The 21,541-nt window shown below is 35.6% G+C and overlaps 1 protein-coding gene across 2 annotated transcripts in view; it reads right to left on the bottom strand.

Annotated features, from left to right (window-relative positions):
- The window catches only part of ATRNL1 (attractin like 1), a gene marked incomplete at its 3' end in the record, with an annotated part of 538,576 nt that overhangs the window by 490,405 nt on the left and 26,630 nt on the right, over positions 1-21,541 (bottom strand). For both annotated transcript variants that reach the window (XM_082002290.1, XM_082002291.1), the window contains exons 2-4: positions 5,112-5,195; positions 2,983-3,096; positions 1,101-1,229 (exon numbers count right to left, since the gene is read on the bottom strand). In XM_082002290.1, the coding sequence (XP_081858416.1) occupies positions 1,101-1,229; positions 2,983-3,096; positions 5,112-5,195 (327 nt within the window). The remainder of the gene's footprint in view (positions 1-1,100; positions 1,230-2,982; positions 3,097-5,111; positions 5,196-21,541) is intronic.

Genomic DNA, 21,541 nt, shown 5'->3' with positions numbered 1-21,541 from the left:
CTATTTATTATCTTGTAAAAGGTAGGCAAACTGCTGCAAATTACAGAAACAATCTCTCCATAGACAATTTAACAAAGACCTCTGCCAAGAGTAAAGCTATGTTCAGAAGCACAAATGGGAATCTTAAATAAATAAAAGAATATGACAAAAGTATTACACATTCTTCCACATTTGAAGTGCAGTGCTGGCCACCACATCCCAAAAATTGTTATTTCAGAATCTGAAGGAATTGAAAGAAAGGAACAAGAATATCTTCAATCATGAGAAAACTATCACATGAAGAAAGAGGTCCAACAGGACCAAGCAACTCCCTCTTGAACTAAAGCATCCAGTATAAAGAGACACAACATCACGTGTCACAAGCATGTTCTGAATGAGACAGAAGTTGCAAATCAGCAGCTAGTGCATATAAGCAGGAAAAGGCTCAGGTCCATTGGATGCATCTTTAGAGCTACTAACACAGAAAAGCAGAGTGGAGGAAAGCAAGCATAGTTATATCAGATTAGACTTTGCCATCAGAGAAACTAAAATCAGACAGTGCAGATAAGAACTATGAAGGCAGAATACAGACTAAGATGGACAATAGGAGGGGAAAGTACCCACGTAGTAGAGAATAAATGGAACAAAACCCTTGTAGCCAGCAAAAATATAAAAGTAGGACTTCAGTGAAGATCTCAAAAGCCATAGAAGTACTTGCAGCAAGAAACATCAAGCAACAGATGATCCTAGTTCAAAAGAAGGGAATTGACTTGACAGCAGATATATCCCCCCTCTATTCCGTATGACAACTACACATGTTGGATAAATACTGGAAGGGTTACATTCTAGTTCCATATGACATAGGAAGAACATAATCTTGGAATGGCCATGTGGCTCACTTGCAACAATATACTTTGCCCTGTTTTTTTTTTTTTTAAACTAGTATATTAATGACAACTCATTACAATCCCAGGTCCCTGGTTTTAGAAACGTACCACAAGGTATAACTCTTACACTATTAATAAAATCAATAGATAACTGATAATTCCCTGGGTTTGTCATTCTCCTGAAAGGAATTATAAGTAATTACTTTGTTAATTAGCCTATTAGAAAATACTTACGAGTAAAAAATGTTAAATCCCGTTAGGTTATAAGCAGCATCACTAAAAAAGTGTAGCAATGCATAGCCAGATGTAGTAACAACTTCAGGAACAGTTTCATTTCCACGCACTTCAGGGACTATTAGGCCACTGGAAAAGAAAATGAGCACAATGTGCTTAATCAGTCTTTGGGAGAGAAAGGGGAAGGAAAAAAAAAAAAAGGAAAATAGGGAGTTAGCTATTCTGGTTGTTAGTTGTATAGACAAGATATCTCACAAATCTCATTTTAAAATTTTTTTATAAAACAAAGAATAAAATGCATATAGAACTTGTCCATGTCTCTGCAAGGTAAGGTAGGGATTCCCAGGAAAACAAAATAAAAAAACTTCCTCCCTCACACAGTAATGAAAAATTTCACATCAGATTATTCTGAAGGTTCATGCACTAGCAGTAAAATTTTAAAACTTGGTTTAACTTTGAAAAAAAAAAAAAAATGTATATCCTTCAGACAACTGCTTAACTCTCACTGCCTTTCAGCACAAATTCTATTTCCACATAATATTTGTACCTTTACAAGTTTATCTTAAAGAATTTCAAACCTGGGAAGTATTGCAATTAATTAATTTCCATGAAAAGGTAATTTCCAGTGGAAAATAAAATACTTTTTAGAACTTCAGAAAAAAAACCTGCATAAAACACTGACACATCACAAATATAAAGTAAAAGTTAGAGTAATCCTAAAGGAAACACTAACAGTCAATAAACTGAAAGATATTTGAAATAAAGAACACAGGAAGAGGAACCTCCTCTTTCCTTCCATTCATTCTACAAGTCAGGCTCCTGAGTCATAGCTAGACACATTGGGGAAGGGAAGAAAAAAAAAAAACCACAAACCAAACACACACACAAAAAAGCCCCAAGCAATTATGTAACAATTCAGAATTAGGAGAGAAGAAGGTGTAGATTGCTGTAGTTGGGCAGGAAAGGCTGATGCCCTGAGCTTTGTTCCCTTAGGAGAAAGCACTATCATTTATGCAGTTAGTATTCCTTAAACTTCAGCAACATAATCAGTATTTCATAACATAAAATTAAATAAAATTTCTTTGGTATTAGTTGTTATGCTCATTGTTTATTGTTGCTTTTACGTTTATTTCTAAACCTTGCTACAAAGTAATAGTATGATTCTAAACAACAAATATTAACCTGAAAAAAGATTAAGTTGTGTAACAATTCTCGTAAGCTAATGATAACATAATAAAAATGAAATAAACTCCACGATTTCAGCTGACAGCAAATTTGAGCACTCCTCCAGGACTTTGAAGAATTACATAATTTTATCGACTATGACTTAGTCACAATGATGTCCAGTTTAGCAAACCAAGGAAACATGTTATAAAATTACTGCTTAAGAGAGCCTTGTATCAAATACATACAGAAGAGGCCCCTTCATTCTTCATACAGCCATGTAGGAGGCATTTAGTAGCCATTTTTTATAATTGACACATAGTCCAACACTGCCTCAGCCACAGATTGCAATTATCCCTCAAGTAGGATCAGCTACTGACACTGTTGACCAGTGCCACATTTAACGCACATTAAAACCCAGGAGTTACTGTTGGAAGCCTACTGGAAAATACATTTCTGATTGCCTGTCTACGAGCATTAACACAACGTCAACATTAAGTACAAGCCACATAATGGATTTATGCTATGATCACCTAACCGAAAAAGCAGCGTTTTGCAATTTATTCTAATATAACTTTACATACACATGCCCAAGATATTAACAAAAGAAAGCAAGGTATTTAACAAATTAAAGCCTCTAATGTTATTCCCCCCCCCCCGCAAAATAAAAACGTCCATACACGACTACTTGGATTAAAAGACACATAAATACACTCACCTAAATACAGCTATTAAAGGCGCATATATTGAATCTCCATCATATACATACATATGGTCCCAACTACATTCTGTGGCAAAGTGATTAAATCTTAATCTTAGTATTGCATTTGGGCTAGGAAAAAAAGGAAAAAAAGAGAACACTGATATAAAACATTATTTACAAAAGAATTGAGCTCGTAAGATAAAGAACTTAGAACAAAATTGATCATGCCAGCATAACTCTATTAAAACATCTTGAGTACTAACTAAAATTTCAGAAGGTTAAATAACAAAATTCAGAACAAGCAAATAAAGCAAATTCACTTTATCTTAGAAAACTTCAAAAATAACATCTTTGGTCCAAGTCTAATATTCCCTAAAGTTAACAAGAGACTTAAGTTCACTAGGTTTTATCAGTATTCAGAACCACCAATTTCGAGCAATTAAAATATTCCATTTTAATATATTAGGCTTTATTTTACAAAGTCAGGACTATGAGGTTTGAAAAGTCTTTCAAGACAAAAATCACCTACGCATCCTCATTCCAGTATTCTACTAGTGATTGAAAATAACAATCTTAAACCACAAAATTAAAATAGAAAGCAATATAGTGCAAGATACTTTTTTTTTCTCCTAACCTCACCTCACCCCACCCCCAGTCTGACACCTGGGAGTCAGATTTCACCAGTTTTTGGTCGAGATCCAGATGGGGACTGTAAGATACCTGAAAGGGGAATTTTCTCATATGACAAAATTAGCAGACTCCTAAATATATTCCATGCAACATACCAATGATTTTATATTCCCACCCACCCTTGACAGGCTCAAGTACAATTTGCCAGTTTGGAAAACACATGCTTTTTGTGAGAGATCATTTGGAGATTGCTCTTTGTTCATGTTTTAAGACAGAGTATTTTATACATATGTGACTTCCTTGTGTGTTGACATTTTGCACTATGTTACTGGGTTGCATTACTCTTCCACATACTGTACAGCACATTGTTTCCCCCAGCTACTCTCTCTACTATCTCCTGCAAAGAGGAGGAACAGAGTGCAGACCAACTTCAAAGCAGAGTTTGTATAGTCCCAAGGCATGTTTCCACTTTAGCATAGTGTAGTGCAAATATTCCTGAGCTAGCTTGGGTAAAAAGAGAAGTCTAGCTATGTCACAAAGATATTCTATTCTAGACTAGTCACCCAAATATTGAAGCTTCTACTGAAATGATTTTGCAAACTAACCACAACTTCATTGCTGTTGTGTTTAAATTACTGTCTGCATAAAAGCAGACCAAATTAGATCAGGTAGATCATTAATGAACAGCAGAGACAGAGCAGACATCTATGGTAACTGAGATTATGACAATATGGAAATACAGAAGGGGTAATTTTCTTCTAGAACGTCAGCAAACTCAGACCTAGCCAAATTCTTCAGCAAAAGCCTGACCCATAGCCTGGGGGGTAAAAGTCCCACTGAAATTTAACAAATTTGTGCCATTAACAGTTACCCACACCAGTGTGTATGTCTCATCATTTCTTTGTGCACATCTGTGTGTTTCTGTGCTGCACAAACAGCAAAATTAGCAACAGACATTAAACACCTAAGCTGTATAAAACTGTGGGCACAATATGATTTTTAAATTAAGTACATGAGGAAAACTAGAACGCAAAGAAAACACTTTATAGAAACACTAACTTTTGAGCAACATGTAACTGAGTAAATGTCATTAGACTGGAAGCATTCTGTACTTGAAGTCATTCCCAATTTATCACTGCAGAGTAAGATAATGGGTTAAATTATAGGATTTTGTAACCACATTTAGAACTTATGGAAAGGTACTCAAACAGGCAACAAATTTATCATAGGGTTTTGAGAACTTGCAGCACTGGCCATATTCCAATGTCAGTCTATTTTTTGCCAGCAATTTGAATGGGAATGGAATTTGGCCGACTCTGAGCAATCCTGAAAATCCTACTTCAATTTTTTTCTTTAAACCTTTATAATATTTAAACAAGAACAAAAACAAACAAAAAACCCAAAACTGTTCATATTGTGTCCAGATTAAGTTTCTACCTGAGGAGTTGTTTAGATCTCTAGAATACACAGTACCAAACTGACAGAAAATTTAAGCTATAAAAATAAATACTTACTATCCTTCGATTAACCATGTACATTTAGTTTTGTATTTATAATTTATTGGTCCATCTGTTAAAAATCCAGAAGGTTCTGTTAACCTACAAGAGAAAAAACAGTGCTGTAATAAACCAAATACAACAGAACAGATATCATCAACATGCCAATAGATTCTTTCTGGATGGAAAGAAAAGTGGGCGTGGGGGAGAGTTACGTGTCTCTTCGTATTTCTTGTCACACTATTTTTGCTCATAAAAACTAGAATTCTGATTATTCTATGTCATTGGTTTGCTTTCTTCCCCTAGGCAATCACAAGACTTCTAATTTTTCTAGTTCAGTAGCAAGCACATACTACATATAATCTAAATTATCCTCCACATGAAGTGGATCCAAGACAACGTAAAGGGTTTTTTGTTTGAGAGTATTATTTTGGTGTGCTTGTTTCTTTTGCCATTGCCTTACATCTTACTTCTGAAGTCAGAACACGGCAGCAGTGGGAAAACTGTTCTAGATTGAAAGAAATTAAGGGATAAACCAAAAATTTAAATAAGCATATCTGCTAGCCTGTCCCTCTCTTCTTCCCAGTCAGTGATGAGACACAGGAAAGCAGAAAAACACTGAATCATGCAGAAAGCAAATAAAATGCATATGAAGAGCTATGAAACGGCAGACCAAAACATCCACATAGCCCAGTACCCTGCCTCTGACAGTGGCCTACAGCGGATACCTGGAAAAAATTTAAATCCCTACAGATACTCCCCACAGCATTACATCCCCTCCAGCAGCTTGCAGCTCAGGGACACTCTGAGCCAGAGGTTGTGCAATTGTATTGGTTTTGGGTTAATGTTTCTCCTAGGAGTTCACCCATGCAAACTTGCAGCATCTAGAAGGTCCTGCAGGAATGATTCCCACACATATATGAAGAGACATGTCAACTGTTTTCGACCAGAGCCTACCTCTTGGCAATTTCATCTGACATCCTTAGGTCTGGTATTGGATGAGGAAATGAATAACAGTACCTTGTTCACATGCTTATCTCACTCAAAATGTAATGATTTGTGGTTTTTCTCTCCGTTCTCTCCACTGTCCCTTTTCCAACCTGAGAAATTTTTCATACAGAATAACTACATTTAACCATCCGCACTGCCTTTACTTAATCTTTTCTATTTTATTTTCTGTTCTCCTATAGCCTGAGATGCCACACAGAGATCAGCTTCATATTCAAGATGCAAGAGAATCATGAATCTGTACAGTAGCATAATAATGATTTCCACTTAGTTCTCTATTCCCATCCTAACATTATTTGCTCTTTCAACAGCTACTATGCTGACATTTTAAGCACAACTAGTTGCTATAACTTTTTTCTGAGTGATAATAGATAGTTCAAGATTCATTTCATATAGAAATCATTTAATGTAGAACTAGAACCTTTTTCCTCCATTCATATATATTAATTCACTAATGTGAATCTATACAGCGTGATAAAATGGCAGATGAAATTCAATAATCTATTACCATAAAAGCTTTCTGAAGGAGCATAGTATCTTCAGCACACTGTAACTTCACTATTTATGCCATTTTCTATATTCTTTATGATTATGTTCTATAGTCCAGGCCTTAACACACATCTCTGGTGGCCTTACTCCACCAAGAAAACTGACCATCCCACTCTTTAAAATGTTACAACAACAATAACGAATATAAATACATACTCAGAAATGCTCATTTCTTTCACTATAGTGTGGAAAGAGAATCATTAAGAACAAGTATCATTGAATAAGAAAAAAGAAGCAGTTGGGTTTTTCTGGCTTGTTTCAGGTTTTTTAATAAATCAATAGACTAGATTGAAGTCTGGGGGCAATGCTGAACAAACCAACCAAGTCACAGCTAAATTTTCTCACCAGGAATCTAGCTGAACAGGAATTCCGTATCTGCTGTCCTACTACCTTTGAAGCGGTATACACCCATTTTAAAAATATTCACTATCATATGCACTGCACATTTACATTTGCACTCAGATCAAACACTAATGGCATACTTTATTAATTGAGATCTGTAATACCAGACATAAAACTACAAACACATGGAAAGGAAATAAGAACAAGGGAGCAAGAAAGAAGAATTTGGGACAAGGTCCGTGCAAACTCATCGGTTTTTAAACAAATTCCTTCACTTGTAAGAACTAGCATCAGTTTGTTAGGCACACTATAAGCCACTCTGTTCCAATCACTGGTGGTTTGAAAGATATTTACCCACACTTTCGTTTTGATGAAATGGGACAAAGCTCTGGAACACCGGGAGCTGTCCAAATAATTGTACTTCAAAACATGTTCAAAGCATAAAAGCAGTATCAGTAACATATTTTATGTTTCTGCACAAAAAGAAGAAAAGCAGATAACCAATCTGGTAACATGACTAACAGACTGGGAGGAAATGAAAGAACAAACAAAAACAACAATGATATACTTCAGTCAGCTGACAGCTGAAAGAAAAATCCCCTAATAAAACACAAGACACTGAGTTGGTCTGAACGCTGCAGTACACCCCCCAAAGGCAACGGCTCCTGGTAAGCACCACACAAATGCTGGTGTAGCTCACAAGCGAAGCAATGAGTGAGGCACAGCTGGTAACTCCCACTGCTCCCTTGCTGCGCACTGGAGAAGCCGCAGCGATGGCCACGGGGAAAGGCTGCCCATGCTCCTGCCAGGTGCTCCAGTCTGAATCAATGTCTGGCCACGGAATACTTTTGCTTGAAGACAACACATGCAGTTTAAGTTTACAAAATGTCTTTTTCTTGAGAAAAATCAATTTTACCTAAAGATATACCTTCATGTTTATATACACGAGAAATGTTTTTTTCAGGCTTCTGTTTATTTCTGGCTTCTTTATATATTAATTACATTGTTTGGGCAATGCTGAACATAATATCAACCTATAACTTAGCAGTCTAAATTGGACATCATTGATTTTGTAATCAAAATAATATCAATGCTTGGCCCCTAGCAGAACATTAGTAAAGCTGATTACAGGAGCAGATCCTATGTTTGAGTGTGTGCTAGATTGGAGCCATTAATTTGGGGGGGGAAAAAAAAAGGTAGTGATGCATAGAATTCCAACGAAAATAATTTTAGTGCTGTCATAGGGTTTATAGACAGATGTAAAGTCTTATATGGCAAGACACTGAACATTTATTTTGCTGCAAGAAGTGTGAAATATCACAAGCATTTGCAGTCATAACCATTGGCTTCTTAGTAGCTGTATAATGCAATGGAGGTGACTTAGAAGAGCTGTTTTTATTAGATCAGCCCTTTGGCACTAGTAAAGTGCAAACAATTTCCTTTTTCACCTAGGCTGATCACTTTTTGATAAACAGTTTCTTTCAGAAGCCTTTGAAGATAGCCTTTTCAGCAGCTATTGCACTTTGCTGAAAAAGTAAAGAATAAATAAGTGCATGACATTGCTTTGTAATAACAGTTGCAGAAAATGGTAAGGTAAAGGGGCTGTTCTATTTAAAATAAATAGATAGCAAGACAGAGGAGTATTACTTTAAGTTTCTTGAGTCATACCAAGAACTCCTCTGCATCATTTTTCTTTCCAAACATCACCAAATCCCAAATCCCATAAATAACACATAAATAAGCAGTACTACTTTCATGTAACCTCCTACCAGATCAAGGGCAATATTCTCTCTCATATAAAGGCAAGCATTCATGGGCATCATTTTCCTCTGAGACTAACAGTGATCCTGTCAAACAACTGAAATCCAGATGGGCCAACATGACTACACACTCTTTAGTCACAGAGGTAGCATAGCCAGAACGATGCCTGCGTGCTGCTGAGAAAGCTTCAGGGATGAGGAGGCAGCCAGAACAATTTGTGTGGCCTGCTTAAGTACCGCAGGTTTATCACACGTAGACTGCAGCTTTCTAAACAGAATGCTTAGGCGAGCACCTGATGTTGTATATTGCCATTTTAAATTGCATGCCAGCTTTCATAAACACAGCAGTGTTTTTTTAGTTGGCAGGGTTACAATCAAAACCTATAAAGAATTAGGGGCGTGTGCCAAGAGAACATTTCCTTTCTCTGTATACTGCCAGATCTACCAAATTATTGAAGGAAGTCAGGATGCTGCTCAGCAGAGTTAAAGGCATTCAGAAGCATCCGTGACAGATTAGTCACTCGCCAAGCTAATCAGTCAGTAACAGCCAATGTGAAAGATATGTGGCACTATAGGTTGTTTCATCTAGCAGACACATACACCAGAAACGCACAGGCTAGAAGGCTGAAGTCAACACAGGGCAACCAAAACATGAAGCAAAGTGAAATCTATATTCCCCTGGAATATTACCACTGTTATGAAATAATGCCAAATATAATTGAGTTAGAATTCACAGTGGTAACATTTATATTTACCACTGCAGAGATTTTAAATCAAGACTGATATATTTCAAGAAAAGAGAAAAGTATGTTCTAGTTCAGTCAGAAATTATTGGTTTAAAATAAAGGAGTAGTCAGATGAAATCTGTTGCCCGCAATACATAAGACGTCAGAGCAGGTTATTAAAATGGCCCTTCCTGGCTGTAATATTTATAGATCTGTGAAAAATGCAGTCATGTCATCTCCTGTATCTTCCTGTAAGAAAAAATAATATCATCAAATCTTTCTGAAAGGAGCACTAATTTAAACCATCGGGTATTTCCTGTCATCAGCAAAACATGGAAATCCACAAAACTGCTGGTAGATGGACAGGCAGGGGTCTGATTTATAATACAGGTATATTAGGAGAAACAAAGCATAAGGCACATTCATAATATTACAAATATTCACTGTTAAATAAAAGAACGGTGTATGCAGAGGTTCATTTATCTCTGTATTACTTAGTGTCACATTTCTATTCAGAATTTTATGAAATGCTGGATTACTTTGCAAGTCCTACTTCAGATATTTCTGAATATAAGAGACAGAGCATATTTTGCTATATGGAGTCATCTCAATATCAGTATTTGTGTGTCAGTCAAGGACTATTCTCTCCATCGTTGCAAAATTTTCCTCCATATCCTTTTTCATCTTTTATGAAAACTTGGTTTATTAAAAAAATTAAAATCAATAACTATGCTTCAAAGTTATAAGATCAAATTCTTCAGCAGGGGCAATCTTTCTAGCTCAAGATCTTGTGCCTACCCTTCATAGCAGGGAAAGAGGCTCTTCATGTATCCCAGATGAGATCAGCTGAATATATTAAGAAAGAAAGAAAAAATTTTTGGACCACCTTACAGGACAAACCAGAATCGGTGAGCACTATGGCATCAGAAAGAAATACAGAAGAGATCACGAGGCCATTTCTCACCCCTTATAAGAAGCAACAACTACCTTGAAGTGATATAGATGGATACACCACAAGGAATATACATATAACTTTGTAAGGCCTAAACTGAAACCTTTAGGGTCTCAAGTAGAAGCTAAGACATACAAACCACTGCTGTGCAGGGGAGACAGCCCATTTCCTGCAGGAGCCACTCCCATTTATTACGTAATTTATTTTAAGTAATAGACTAAGAATGTTTTTAATATTTTTTTCAAAGGAAGATCTGAAAAAACAACACATTCTGGAAAACCCAAAAAGCCTGACTTATTTTTCAGGCATAAAGTATTGATTGGCACCTGACAAAAATTTTAAGAATTTACATTTGATTTTCCTGCATTTTTACCTTTATTGTAGAACCTTGCAGTCAGATTTTTTTTCCCCACAATGTATATTAAAACAGAACATACTGTAGTTCTAATTTTTCTTCAGTGACTAATCAATCGGAATAAATGTTTAATAGATTAAGAAAACACTTGCATATGCCAATCACACTGCTACACTTGTTACATACTCATTTGCATTAATAGAAGAATGTATATTTAGAAACAGTAAGGACATTCACAACAACTTTTCACTTGTCAACCAACCAAATGCATGCTCTTCAACAGGCCCAATTTATCCATTGACAAAGTAAATTTATTTTGCAAAATGTCCCTACTGCCCAATTCAAGTATTCAGTTCCTCCCTCTAACTTACTTTAAACAAAACCAGGCTCCAAAACAATCCAAAAATCCCAGAAAAGTAAAATGAAGACAATACAACATTTTTTCCACATAAGAATATACTCTGTGTTTCAAGAAGATTTACATTTATAAGTGCACAAACCTATTTTTTCTTGAGTGTTTAGGTTTTGTTTTTGGGGGGAATTTTTTGTTTGCTTGCTGTAATAAAGTTAGCAGGGATATAATCTTTGATTGGCGCAAAACATTAATTTAAGGTTTAACTTCAACTTCCAGCCAAGGTGTTTTGTTTCCTCATTTACTGTTTCTGAAAGAGGCTGTTATTTTATAGTACATTTTTGTAATACACCCAAGAACTACTGAAAGAATATAGCATAGAAATATATGTTCCTCTCTAAAGTACAAACTTACATGGCACCTTATGTAAGTGAAAATGCAATGCTTAAGTAAAAGTTTCGAAAAAATCTGTTTCCTTCCTTAGGCTGCATAATATTATATATATTTACAGAACATAGACCATTCATTTAGAATAGGCTATCTCAATGTGTGACTGTGAGAAATTAAAAGGGAATCTCTAAAGGGACTAGAAATAAGCAAATGTGGGCACAGTCTTACGAAGACTTGGTAGTCAAACCAGATGCAGAAAATAATATAGTAACATTGAAGGTCATCCCAATATTTATTCTATTGTAAATTAAAATTATCTGGGGAAATACTGTATGAGGCTACCTAAGGATTTTCTTCTACCTCCTCAGTGTTAAGTGGCACTTGACTTCTTTTAGCCAAAAAACACTTAAATTGCCATTCAGTTACAAAACGCTCCAACACCTACCACAAGGCAGGATCAACCATACTGAAATTTTTCTTCACAGTTATTTCTCTAATCTGTTCTTAATAATTCCAATGACAGAAGTCTAGAATCTTCTTAGGCAATCTATTTTAGTACTGACATCCTTATTGTTAAAGTTTTTCTAAATGTCCAACTTACCTCTTTTTTTTTCCTTACTTCAACTTAAAACTATATTACTTCCTGTCCTACTCAGAGTCGACCTGGAAAACAGGTAATTCCCTCTCTCTTTCTGCTTACCTTTTACAAACATCTACCTTCAGGCTTTTCTTATCTGAATTAAGCAATTTAACCCAGCATTCCTCATGCTTCATTTTCTAGACTTCCTTCCTCTAGAACTTCTCCAATTCATCTGCATCTCAAAATGGTACCTACTACTCCAGCTGTAGTCTGACCAGCATAGCAACCAGAGGAGAATTATTTAATGTCCTTGAGGTAGCCAGGTCTCCTGAATGTAAGCAGCAGGATAACTGCCTTTATGTACGCTGATTTGTATACAACCTGTAATTCCCTGCGACTGCTAACTTCCTCCACAGGAGGAACTAAACAGTATTACTCTAGTCCATCTTACTGGGGTTAATTATGCCTACCAAAGTGCAGAAATTTGAATCCAATTCCATCAGTGCAACTTTTTTCAGGCAGTATTATACAGGATCAATGCAGCTTGCATGATCTTAAACTTGCTGCACAGAAAGTTTCAGTTATAATTACTTTCTCAGTAGGAAAATCTATTTTTTGTTTCTGTGATATAAGCATTCACTTAAAAGATGAGATGGTAACGCCTGGCCACGCTGCATTGTAAGAAATCCTACTTAAAAATCAATGGATTTCACAAGAAAAGATGAAATTCCATTTGTGTATATTTATCATAAAGTTTTTTTAAAAGCTCCTACATTTTCCATAACAGCCATTTTTCTATTACCTATGTCAATAGTGTTTGAATTAAGTCATATTCATTATTCCTTCAGCTAATGAAGCACTAACATAAAGTCAGTACTAACAAAAATTAAAACTCAAGTGCACGTATGTAGAAGGTCCCCATCATGACAGTTGCTTTAATTTTGTATACTATAACAAAAGTCATTCAACCAATTACAACATGGTGCCATTTTTCATGCTGGTTAAAATTAGACACTTGCCAGATATCAGCATTGCAATAGAGGCACAAACACAAGGTTTTCCTCTTCCTTATGGTTCTAATATTAAGTCTGAGGAAAAGTATTCATATGCATATACAAAAGAGCTTTCTACATTTTCTGCATGCAAAGAAATTAGTTTCCAGCAACAGCATATGTCAAAATTCTTTATTTCAAGTTTCTTTGACAAAATGAATTCCAGAATTTTGGATGAACAGAGGCCAAGAGACGAGGTGAGGAACAGCACAGTAATTTCTCTCAGTGCACAAATGATTGGTCTATTTTCACTTAACAGCTTGATACATAAATGGAGCAAACAACACTACTGAATGCATAGCTTCATAGCACAGGTCTTGGAAAAAGTCAGGATGGTTTCTATCTTCAGAGTACATACATATATTCTTTAAAATACATGAGTATAAGCCATAACTATCTAAAAAAAAATCCAAATGCTGATTGCCTTGAATCTAAGAAAAAACCCCATACCGTTTTCTCTACTGGCATGAAGTATTTGTTTATTTTTATAACTACATAAATGAACCCACATTTTGGAATAACAGAACTTCTCCAAAGAGAGCAATAATTTTTTGAGAGGGCTTAAATCTAAAAAAAAAATTAAGACAGACAGCAAAGCCTAATAAAATCTGGTCTGCCAAGACATTAATACAGCATGAGGGAGAATAGCAGAGTGCAGCCAGCATGATAAACACTTTAAGAAGATGACTGAAGAGAGAGGCAGCAAGGAAAAACAGATCAGCATTCAGAATCTCTCGTTAAATGCATTATTGCCCTTCAGTGGATCCTTAGCCTTTTTGAATAGTGATATTCACATACTGTAATGAGAACAAAACACCACACAAAGTTTTTTAACAAATTACCTGGATTATCTTCATGAAAACTGCTCCCTATCTATAGCTCTCATCATGCCACTATTCCTCCTCTAATAAATGTGGTAGATACCTATGAGGAAACATTTTTTTTTTTTAAATATAAATTCAAAAGCACCTGATTTTGTATTGATGAACAAAACCAGATTATTAGAGACTACAGCCTGTTTAACACAGGTGCCCAGGTACACACATTTTAGTAAAAATTGGTTGACCTATTTTCCTGAGGTTTAACCCGGAGTCAGAAAATACTTTCTAAATGCAAATCTTTCCATTTGGGGACAGGGAGGAGGGCTGTCACAGTACATTTTAAGAAATCCAAACTACTAAATACTGTTTTACCCACAACGATTTATAAGTTATCAACAATCAAAAAAGTTTTTATGCTATCTAGTTTTACACAGATGTATTTACATGTAATATTTATGTGACATTTCTATAACATTGAGTGAGGTTGACTCAACGTACAGAGCTCCACAATGAATTCCATACTTTCTACAGAACTGCTACACAAATTAACAGTATTTTCCAGGTGGCAGTGGTCCTCTTCATCTCAACTCAGAAATCAGTGCCTTTTAAAAGCTACTGCAAATAGCACAATATCCTCCATTGACCTGGAAAAAACTTAAAAAAATGTAGCTTCATCTCTCTTATCTGGAATAATACACACATTTGGTATTTCCTATTTTAACATCATGGTTGGACAAAATCATATGAGACAGACATCTTCTGTACTAGAAGTGCCCACACTAGATCATAGATGTCATCCAAAATTCTGCCTATAAATAGGCCTGCCATACTCTGCTTAAAATTAAGAACCAATAGAAATCAAGTTGGCATTTGATGCCAAAGACATCACATATTTCTTCTTGTCACTATCTCCTTTAATGATGGCTGCAAGTGCTCCTTTAGATATTAAATTATATATAAAATTTATCATATATATGATAAAAAAATAAAAAACATAAAATCAATTATAAAAAAGGTTAAAAAGCTGTATGAAAATAATTCCTGTTTTGAGTAAGAAGCAGACTATCTAGCCAATTCACTGACAGAACTCCTTGCACTCACAGCTTCATGTAATGGTTACTCATTTTCTCAGAAAAAAGAGTAAGGTTTGAAATATTCGAAATTCTGACTATTCAGTCTCTATTCAGAAGAATATTAACAGCAGTCCCAAAGTTTTCTTGTGTATCCACCCAAACAGCTACTATTAGAAGGAAATAGGAATTGCAAAAGAACCTGCCAGGAAGCAAGGAGAGACCTCATTGCTCTAACATTTTAAAATGCTCGTTTCAGCCAAGAGTTATTCTTTCAGCCAAATGTTACCAAGATAATGAAGAAACAAAGAACAAAAGCAAAAAACCCACATTCTTCCAGACTGAAGTGGTCCTATTACTTACTTTTTTCCTACCACCATAATATTGTTGTTATTTCATTTAGAAAAGTTCTGTACCTGAATAGATAGTGTTATAAGATTACCCAGAAGCAACACATTATGTTCTCTGTAGTGTTTAAGAAAAAAAAAACGTTACAGTTTAGGTTTCTTTAATTGCTAGAGCTCTTTCTCTAAGCTTTATTTCCTACAAGGCCAACCTCCTTTTCCAAAAGTAAGTGGTTAAATGTATTTTCTAGCATATTATTTACATTATTTTGTTAATATTTTTCACTTCATCTCTGCTGCCTAAAACAGATTTCAATCCAAATAGGTTCTACATTAAATTAATACTGTCTACAGTTTTGATTTAATCCCAAGATTAATGTGAATGAAGGATAAAGTTACTTGTTAATTTTATTTACCACAGAAGTAAATATACCACAAATACATTTTTATGTATTTTATATAGTTTAAACATTAATATATATATTTATATACTGAGCCATATATATGTATTTCATAAGACTTCTATAATTACTCAAACATGCTACAGTATCTTAAAGTGTGGGGCACAAAGCATGTAGACAATGCAGAGTGAGGTGTTTTGCAAAAAGGAAACGCGTTGTGCCAATTTTTCACTGTACTTCACTATAAATCTCATTTTCATTTGTGACCTAGTTCGGGGTTTTAGCTTAAGCTTCCTGAAGTAACAGCCAAATGCTCTAAATCCAGTGTGCCACCTACTCCTGAATTTCTCATTGTCTGCTTAGGACAAGTTTCTAACAAACACCTGTGCCCAACAAGAAGCAGCTATTTCCACCTTTCAGTCATTTAGATTGATTAATACCTAACCGTCAAATTGTATGTTTATTAAGGACAGAGTTCTCCTGGCAGGAAGCTACCTCCTACCATAAGGCTGCAAGCACCAGCTCCCATTACCTACGTTAATTCCCAAATTAATTACCTATGTTAATTACCCAAATGCAGTAAAATGACACACCCCCCCAAAAAAGATTTAAAAAAAAAAAAAAAAAAAAAAAATCAAACCACCAAACACTTTCTACAAAAAAAAAAAAAAAAAGAGGCATCAACTATCTCTTAGCATCCCTAAGACTACACTAACAGAAGTTTATTTGATTTTGTATTACTTATTATTTGTTTGGTTTTCAACACTTTAAACTCAGCAACCTCATTGTATTTTTATTTTATATATACATACACACACAGACAGCAACTACTTTTTCCTCTCTTCCACCTCGCATCAGCGCACATGCTTCTGCACAAGAGGTTCCCAGTCCCTGAACACAACCTCAGACAATACAAATCTTCAGGTAAGAAGATAACAGTTCTTTTAAAAATGTAATTGATTAATAAATTCAAAGGGTTGCTTCCTGACTAGGCTTCAAGTATCGCCTTTTAGATAATTATATAGATAATCACATACTTTCTGACTTCTGATGGCCATAGCTATTATCAGGACATCACCCATTTGCCTTAAATACAAAGCACATGCCTCTCTTTCTGTAAACAACTGGAATAATGGCATTCATGTCCCCAGAGCATGATAAAGCATTTCTGTTTGGAGATATGAAAGATTCTTACTAGCAATAAAAAAGGATATATCCTTTCAGAACAGATCATTTGTGGCAGGTGTCATTTCACTCATTTTTTCTGTTTGACTTTTTAATGCATCAGTAAGTTTTAACACTGTTAACAACTTCCAATACTACCTCTAGAAATGGATGAAGAGATATCGGAAACGAAAGACTGATATTTTGAGTCCTAACTATTCCAGGTGCCAGTTTCACAAAATGAAACATTTCACAGATTAGTAGAGGAGGTTTGGGGTTTTTTTGTTTGGGTGGAGTTTTTTCGGTTTGGGGGTTTCTTGGGACGAGGCTATCTTTAGCCTGTAATTTAAATGTAGGACCTCCAGAATTAATGAAATACTGAAACCAAGTTTAAAATTACAAACAAAGCTTGTTAACAATTTCAACTTTGAGCTCATAGGCTCTCAACTGAAAAGAAACACCAAGAACAATTTGTACATAGTGATGAGAAATGTTAGGAGATGGGACTACACACAACAACTAGTGAGCTAAATTCAACTGAACTGTTAACAGAAGACCTGCTAATGCCGTGATTTTGTATATCCAAAGCTGCTGCTGTGAAATATCTTGACAACTTCAAAATTATACAAGCCTTCTTCTGAAATAAGTTTTAGTCTGTGTTACACACGTTCAGAATAATTTAGTTTGGGTTTTGGGAGAAGGTGTTGCTGTTATTTTTACTGTACACAGAAACACAAAAGAACACAAAACAAAAATTAATCATGCCATTTAAATAGCTTTGTAGCTTTTTTTTTTTTGCCATGGAGCACAAAATAGTGAAAAAATAACAATATACAAAACAAAACTAATGGGAATCTCTGAAAGCGGACACATAAATTTTTAAAGATTTACACCACAAAAGACACACACAGGAAAATGAACAGGTTGCATCCTGCAAACTGACCCGTTTCATGTGCATTCCTCTAGTTCTAATGAGAAGACACAGAGACTGCACATGTTATTCCATTCGCAGAGTCTTATATGGGCTAAGGATTTAAATGAGGCACCATATTAGTATAATCATGTAAGATACAACTCTGAAGTTTTTCAGTGTAACATTCCATGTGTTTATACATGGGTTTATACAGGCATTGAAACAAAAAAATTTGGGTTTAGAACTCCTTTCTGCTAAGCAGAAAGGGTACAACAAAAAACTTGGTCCCTTCAAATTCTGTCTTGATAAGGACACTGCCAATTCAGTGAACAAACCATAAAAGTTTCTGCTGAGATTTCCAAAATATTTCTACTCTAGCTTGCCAAGGCACTGATCAGTATTAGCCAGTTACTCAAAAGGCATAGCTAGAGCTAGGAACGGGGAAAGAGGACATAAGGGAATTTGTCACAGGGGCTGTTGCTTCCAGTCTCCCACAAACAGAGAATACAGATCAGGGGAATACTGCTTGAAATGCCCCGCTTTCTACTACAACATCAAGATACACATCTACAGGACCAGAGCTCTTATGACCCTATTCATGCTATCCTTACAGGGATATAGCACATTAAGTGGAAAACACAGCCAGCCTGTCTTGTCTTATCAGTGAGAGGACGTAGAAAGTCTAAGACCATCTTTCATGAGCAGAAATTCTTAGGATTGCTCCTAGAGTAACAGGCTGCACTCACTTCCTTCTCAGAAACTGATGATCTACCTTCTGCTATGAAAAGCTCTTAGAGCTGCTGATCTTTTCTCACTCAGTTCAAACACAAAGCAGAACAGATTAGAAACAAGGACCCACTCTTCATCAAGACAGTATAAACGGAAATTATACCTGTCCAGAGAGGAGTTTCTGCTACATAGCACAGTGCCCAAAAGCCAGCAGGAATCCATGAAGCCATACACTGAAGTCTAAAGCCAGTAAATTAGGCTGTTGGAAACAAGTAGAGGAAAAGAAACAAGAAGGCAAGCAACCACTCTGAAACAGGGTCAGAAAAAAAGCTGTGACCCTAACACTTCAGAGAAGAAGTGACGATTCAGGTAGCAAAATGCACTAGAGCAGAGAATTGCTTCAAGGTAGCTGAATGGTTAGGGGGAATAAGAAGGATGGGTTGACGCTGCCCCTTCTCAGATTTCACGACTCCTGTGCCACAGGAGAAGTACTAGCAGCGTACCCTCCACGGGGCATGCTGTGGGAGAAACTTCCCCAACTTTCAGCAACTGTAGACACAGAATCATTGAAAAGAGATACTTTTGTTATACAATATACCAACTTACAAACCTGACATCAAGTATGCCTGTCAGCACTTAACTCTTTCAACTGTCATTTGCTTGTTTCTTGCAATGTATCAAACTAGAAATCGAAATTGCCCTTGTCACTTCACTCACCAAGTCATTTAACAATAAAGCACAGAGCAGATTTCCTGGCATTGGTGGAACTCCGCAAAACAGCCTTTGAAAAACGCATAGAAAAAAAACCCAACCAGTAACTATTGCTTTATTTGCTGGGCTTAAACAAAACTGCAATACATAGAAAATTCGGCAAGAAGTGCATACAGAAGAGACAGACATCTGAAAGGAAAGTATTTAGCTGAAGGAAGATTATTAGTGCAGGAAGGATGACAAGTGAAACCAATCTGTTTAAATAAAATAGACTTGTCTTGCTTGCATGACTTGACTTACCTGCTCTACTGAATGTTTTCTTGAGTACTCTCCCAGTCCACTATTTCAAACAGGCATTCATTGATATCAGCGGTACCTTCTATATCATGAGTAATTGGATTATAACAAACAGAGGGTTGTTTGGTTTTAATTAGAAGAGAATAAAGATCACTTATTTTTACATGCTTTGGATGCTTGGTTTCGCCTTTCAGAAAGTTTAGCTACAGGTTAAAAAAAAAAGTAAGCCGATATGACAAACTAATAAAACCAATGCTCCTTCTAAATCCTAGAAATCACACAAATAGCAATAAATGTTCTTAATTTTTATTGGACAAAAGACAACTCATCCAATATTCCTTGAAAAGCTCTGTGTTACCAACATGGTCTGAAAGCAGTATTCATCCAGAATTTAAAAATCTGCTTAGAATCCAGTTCAAAAGAAACCCCACAGAACAACAAAAACAAATCTTAATATTGCTTTTATTGACCTCAGTTTCTGGACTAGAATTTGGCATTTGTGCTAGTATCTCAAATAACTATTGCTATTGATTACTGCTAACTTGCTCTTGATCAGCCAACATCAACGCAAAACTGATTCAATGTTTATCAATACAAAAATAATTGTTCTTTTACAGAAAATAATTCCAAAGATGAATTCACACAAGCTTTATAGCTTAAGAATAAGTCAAAGAAAAGGAAACTTAACTTTCTTTAAACTTTCAGTTACATTAAGTTTTTTCAATAATTTTGCAATATATAATATAACATAGTGTTCTTTCAATATGTGACACTGATTCCAAACCAAAAATCTTACAAATCAAGACAGGTGCAAGTGGAATTATGGATAAAAGAACATTCAATGCTGTTTCAGGAAAAAAAGCTACCTCGCCTCAGACCACAGCTGAACCTCAATTTCTGACAGAGTTTCTGGTTATTTCTACTCTTTTGTTCGAACTTATCTAGCATAAACATCTGTTCAGTAATGCTTACAAACAACAGAAGAGATTCGGAGCTGGGAAGTGAGGAGGGGAAGAGGTTCTAGAGCAGAAAGGCTAAAAATAAAACTGTATCCCAGTATATTCTCCTGTACAAAATATATCAAATCTGTTTTCAGGATATACTCCTGGATACATTTCTAGACATGCACCCCACAGTCAAAACAAACATTTTTTTGGCCTTTGATCAGTCACCAGAAGGTCCTCTTAAATCAATAATCTAAGCTTCAACCACTCCTGACCTCAACTCTCCGAGGACAGCATTATGCACAGCACTGTTATTAGGTCATTAAACTGGAACATATTGTAGTTAAAGCAAAACTCAAACTAACTCTAGCATGGTTTGTTTTTCAGTAAGGAAGCTGAAGAGTTATCATCAGTCTAAAAAGAGCTTGTTGAGTCATCCCCAAAATAAGCTTTTATTCACAAAACACTTCTGTGGATGCATACGTTTTATCAAAAAGAAAAAATAGCCACAGAAAATTCCAAAGAGAGGAAAATTACTCCAAGACTAGTCATATTTTACAGCATCTCAAAATACACGATTAGGAAGTTGATACTTCATTCACTGCTTTAAGAGACAAAAGTTTAAGACTTGGGATTTAAAAATACAGCCTTTTTGATAAAAAACTTATTTAGGGGAAGAAATTAAAGGGAAAAAAGTGTTCATCAAAACATGTGGTAGCTTAGTTCCAGTGAACATATAAATTATGGTCAATAAAGTATATTGAGGAAATAAATTATATATTTGTGGAAAGAGTTTTATTTTGATCCATGAATTTGCTCACTTTTGTCCTCTCTTCATAAAATCCACACCTGGATTTATACTTTAACATGTGTATTCCCCAAAAACAGGTGCCAGATATGGACCAGGTTGTATAAAAAACTACCAGCCAGCAAAGGCAGAACAAGGCACAATCTTATACAGAGTTTATTTTGCTCTATTTCTGCATTCC

The sequence above is a fragment of the Phaethon aethereus genome, assembly GCF_964289735.1.
Source record: "Phaethon aethereus genome assembly, chromosome: 7".
Classification (NCBI taxonomy): domain Eukaryota; kingdom Metazoa; phylum Chordata; class Aves; order Phaethontiformes; family Phaethontidae; genus Phaethon; species Phaethon aethereus.
This window is presented reverse-complemented; position numbering and strand designations above follow the sequence as displayed.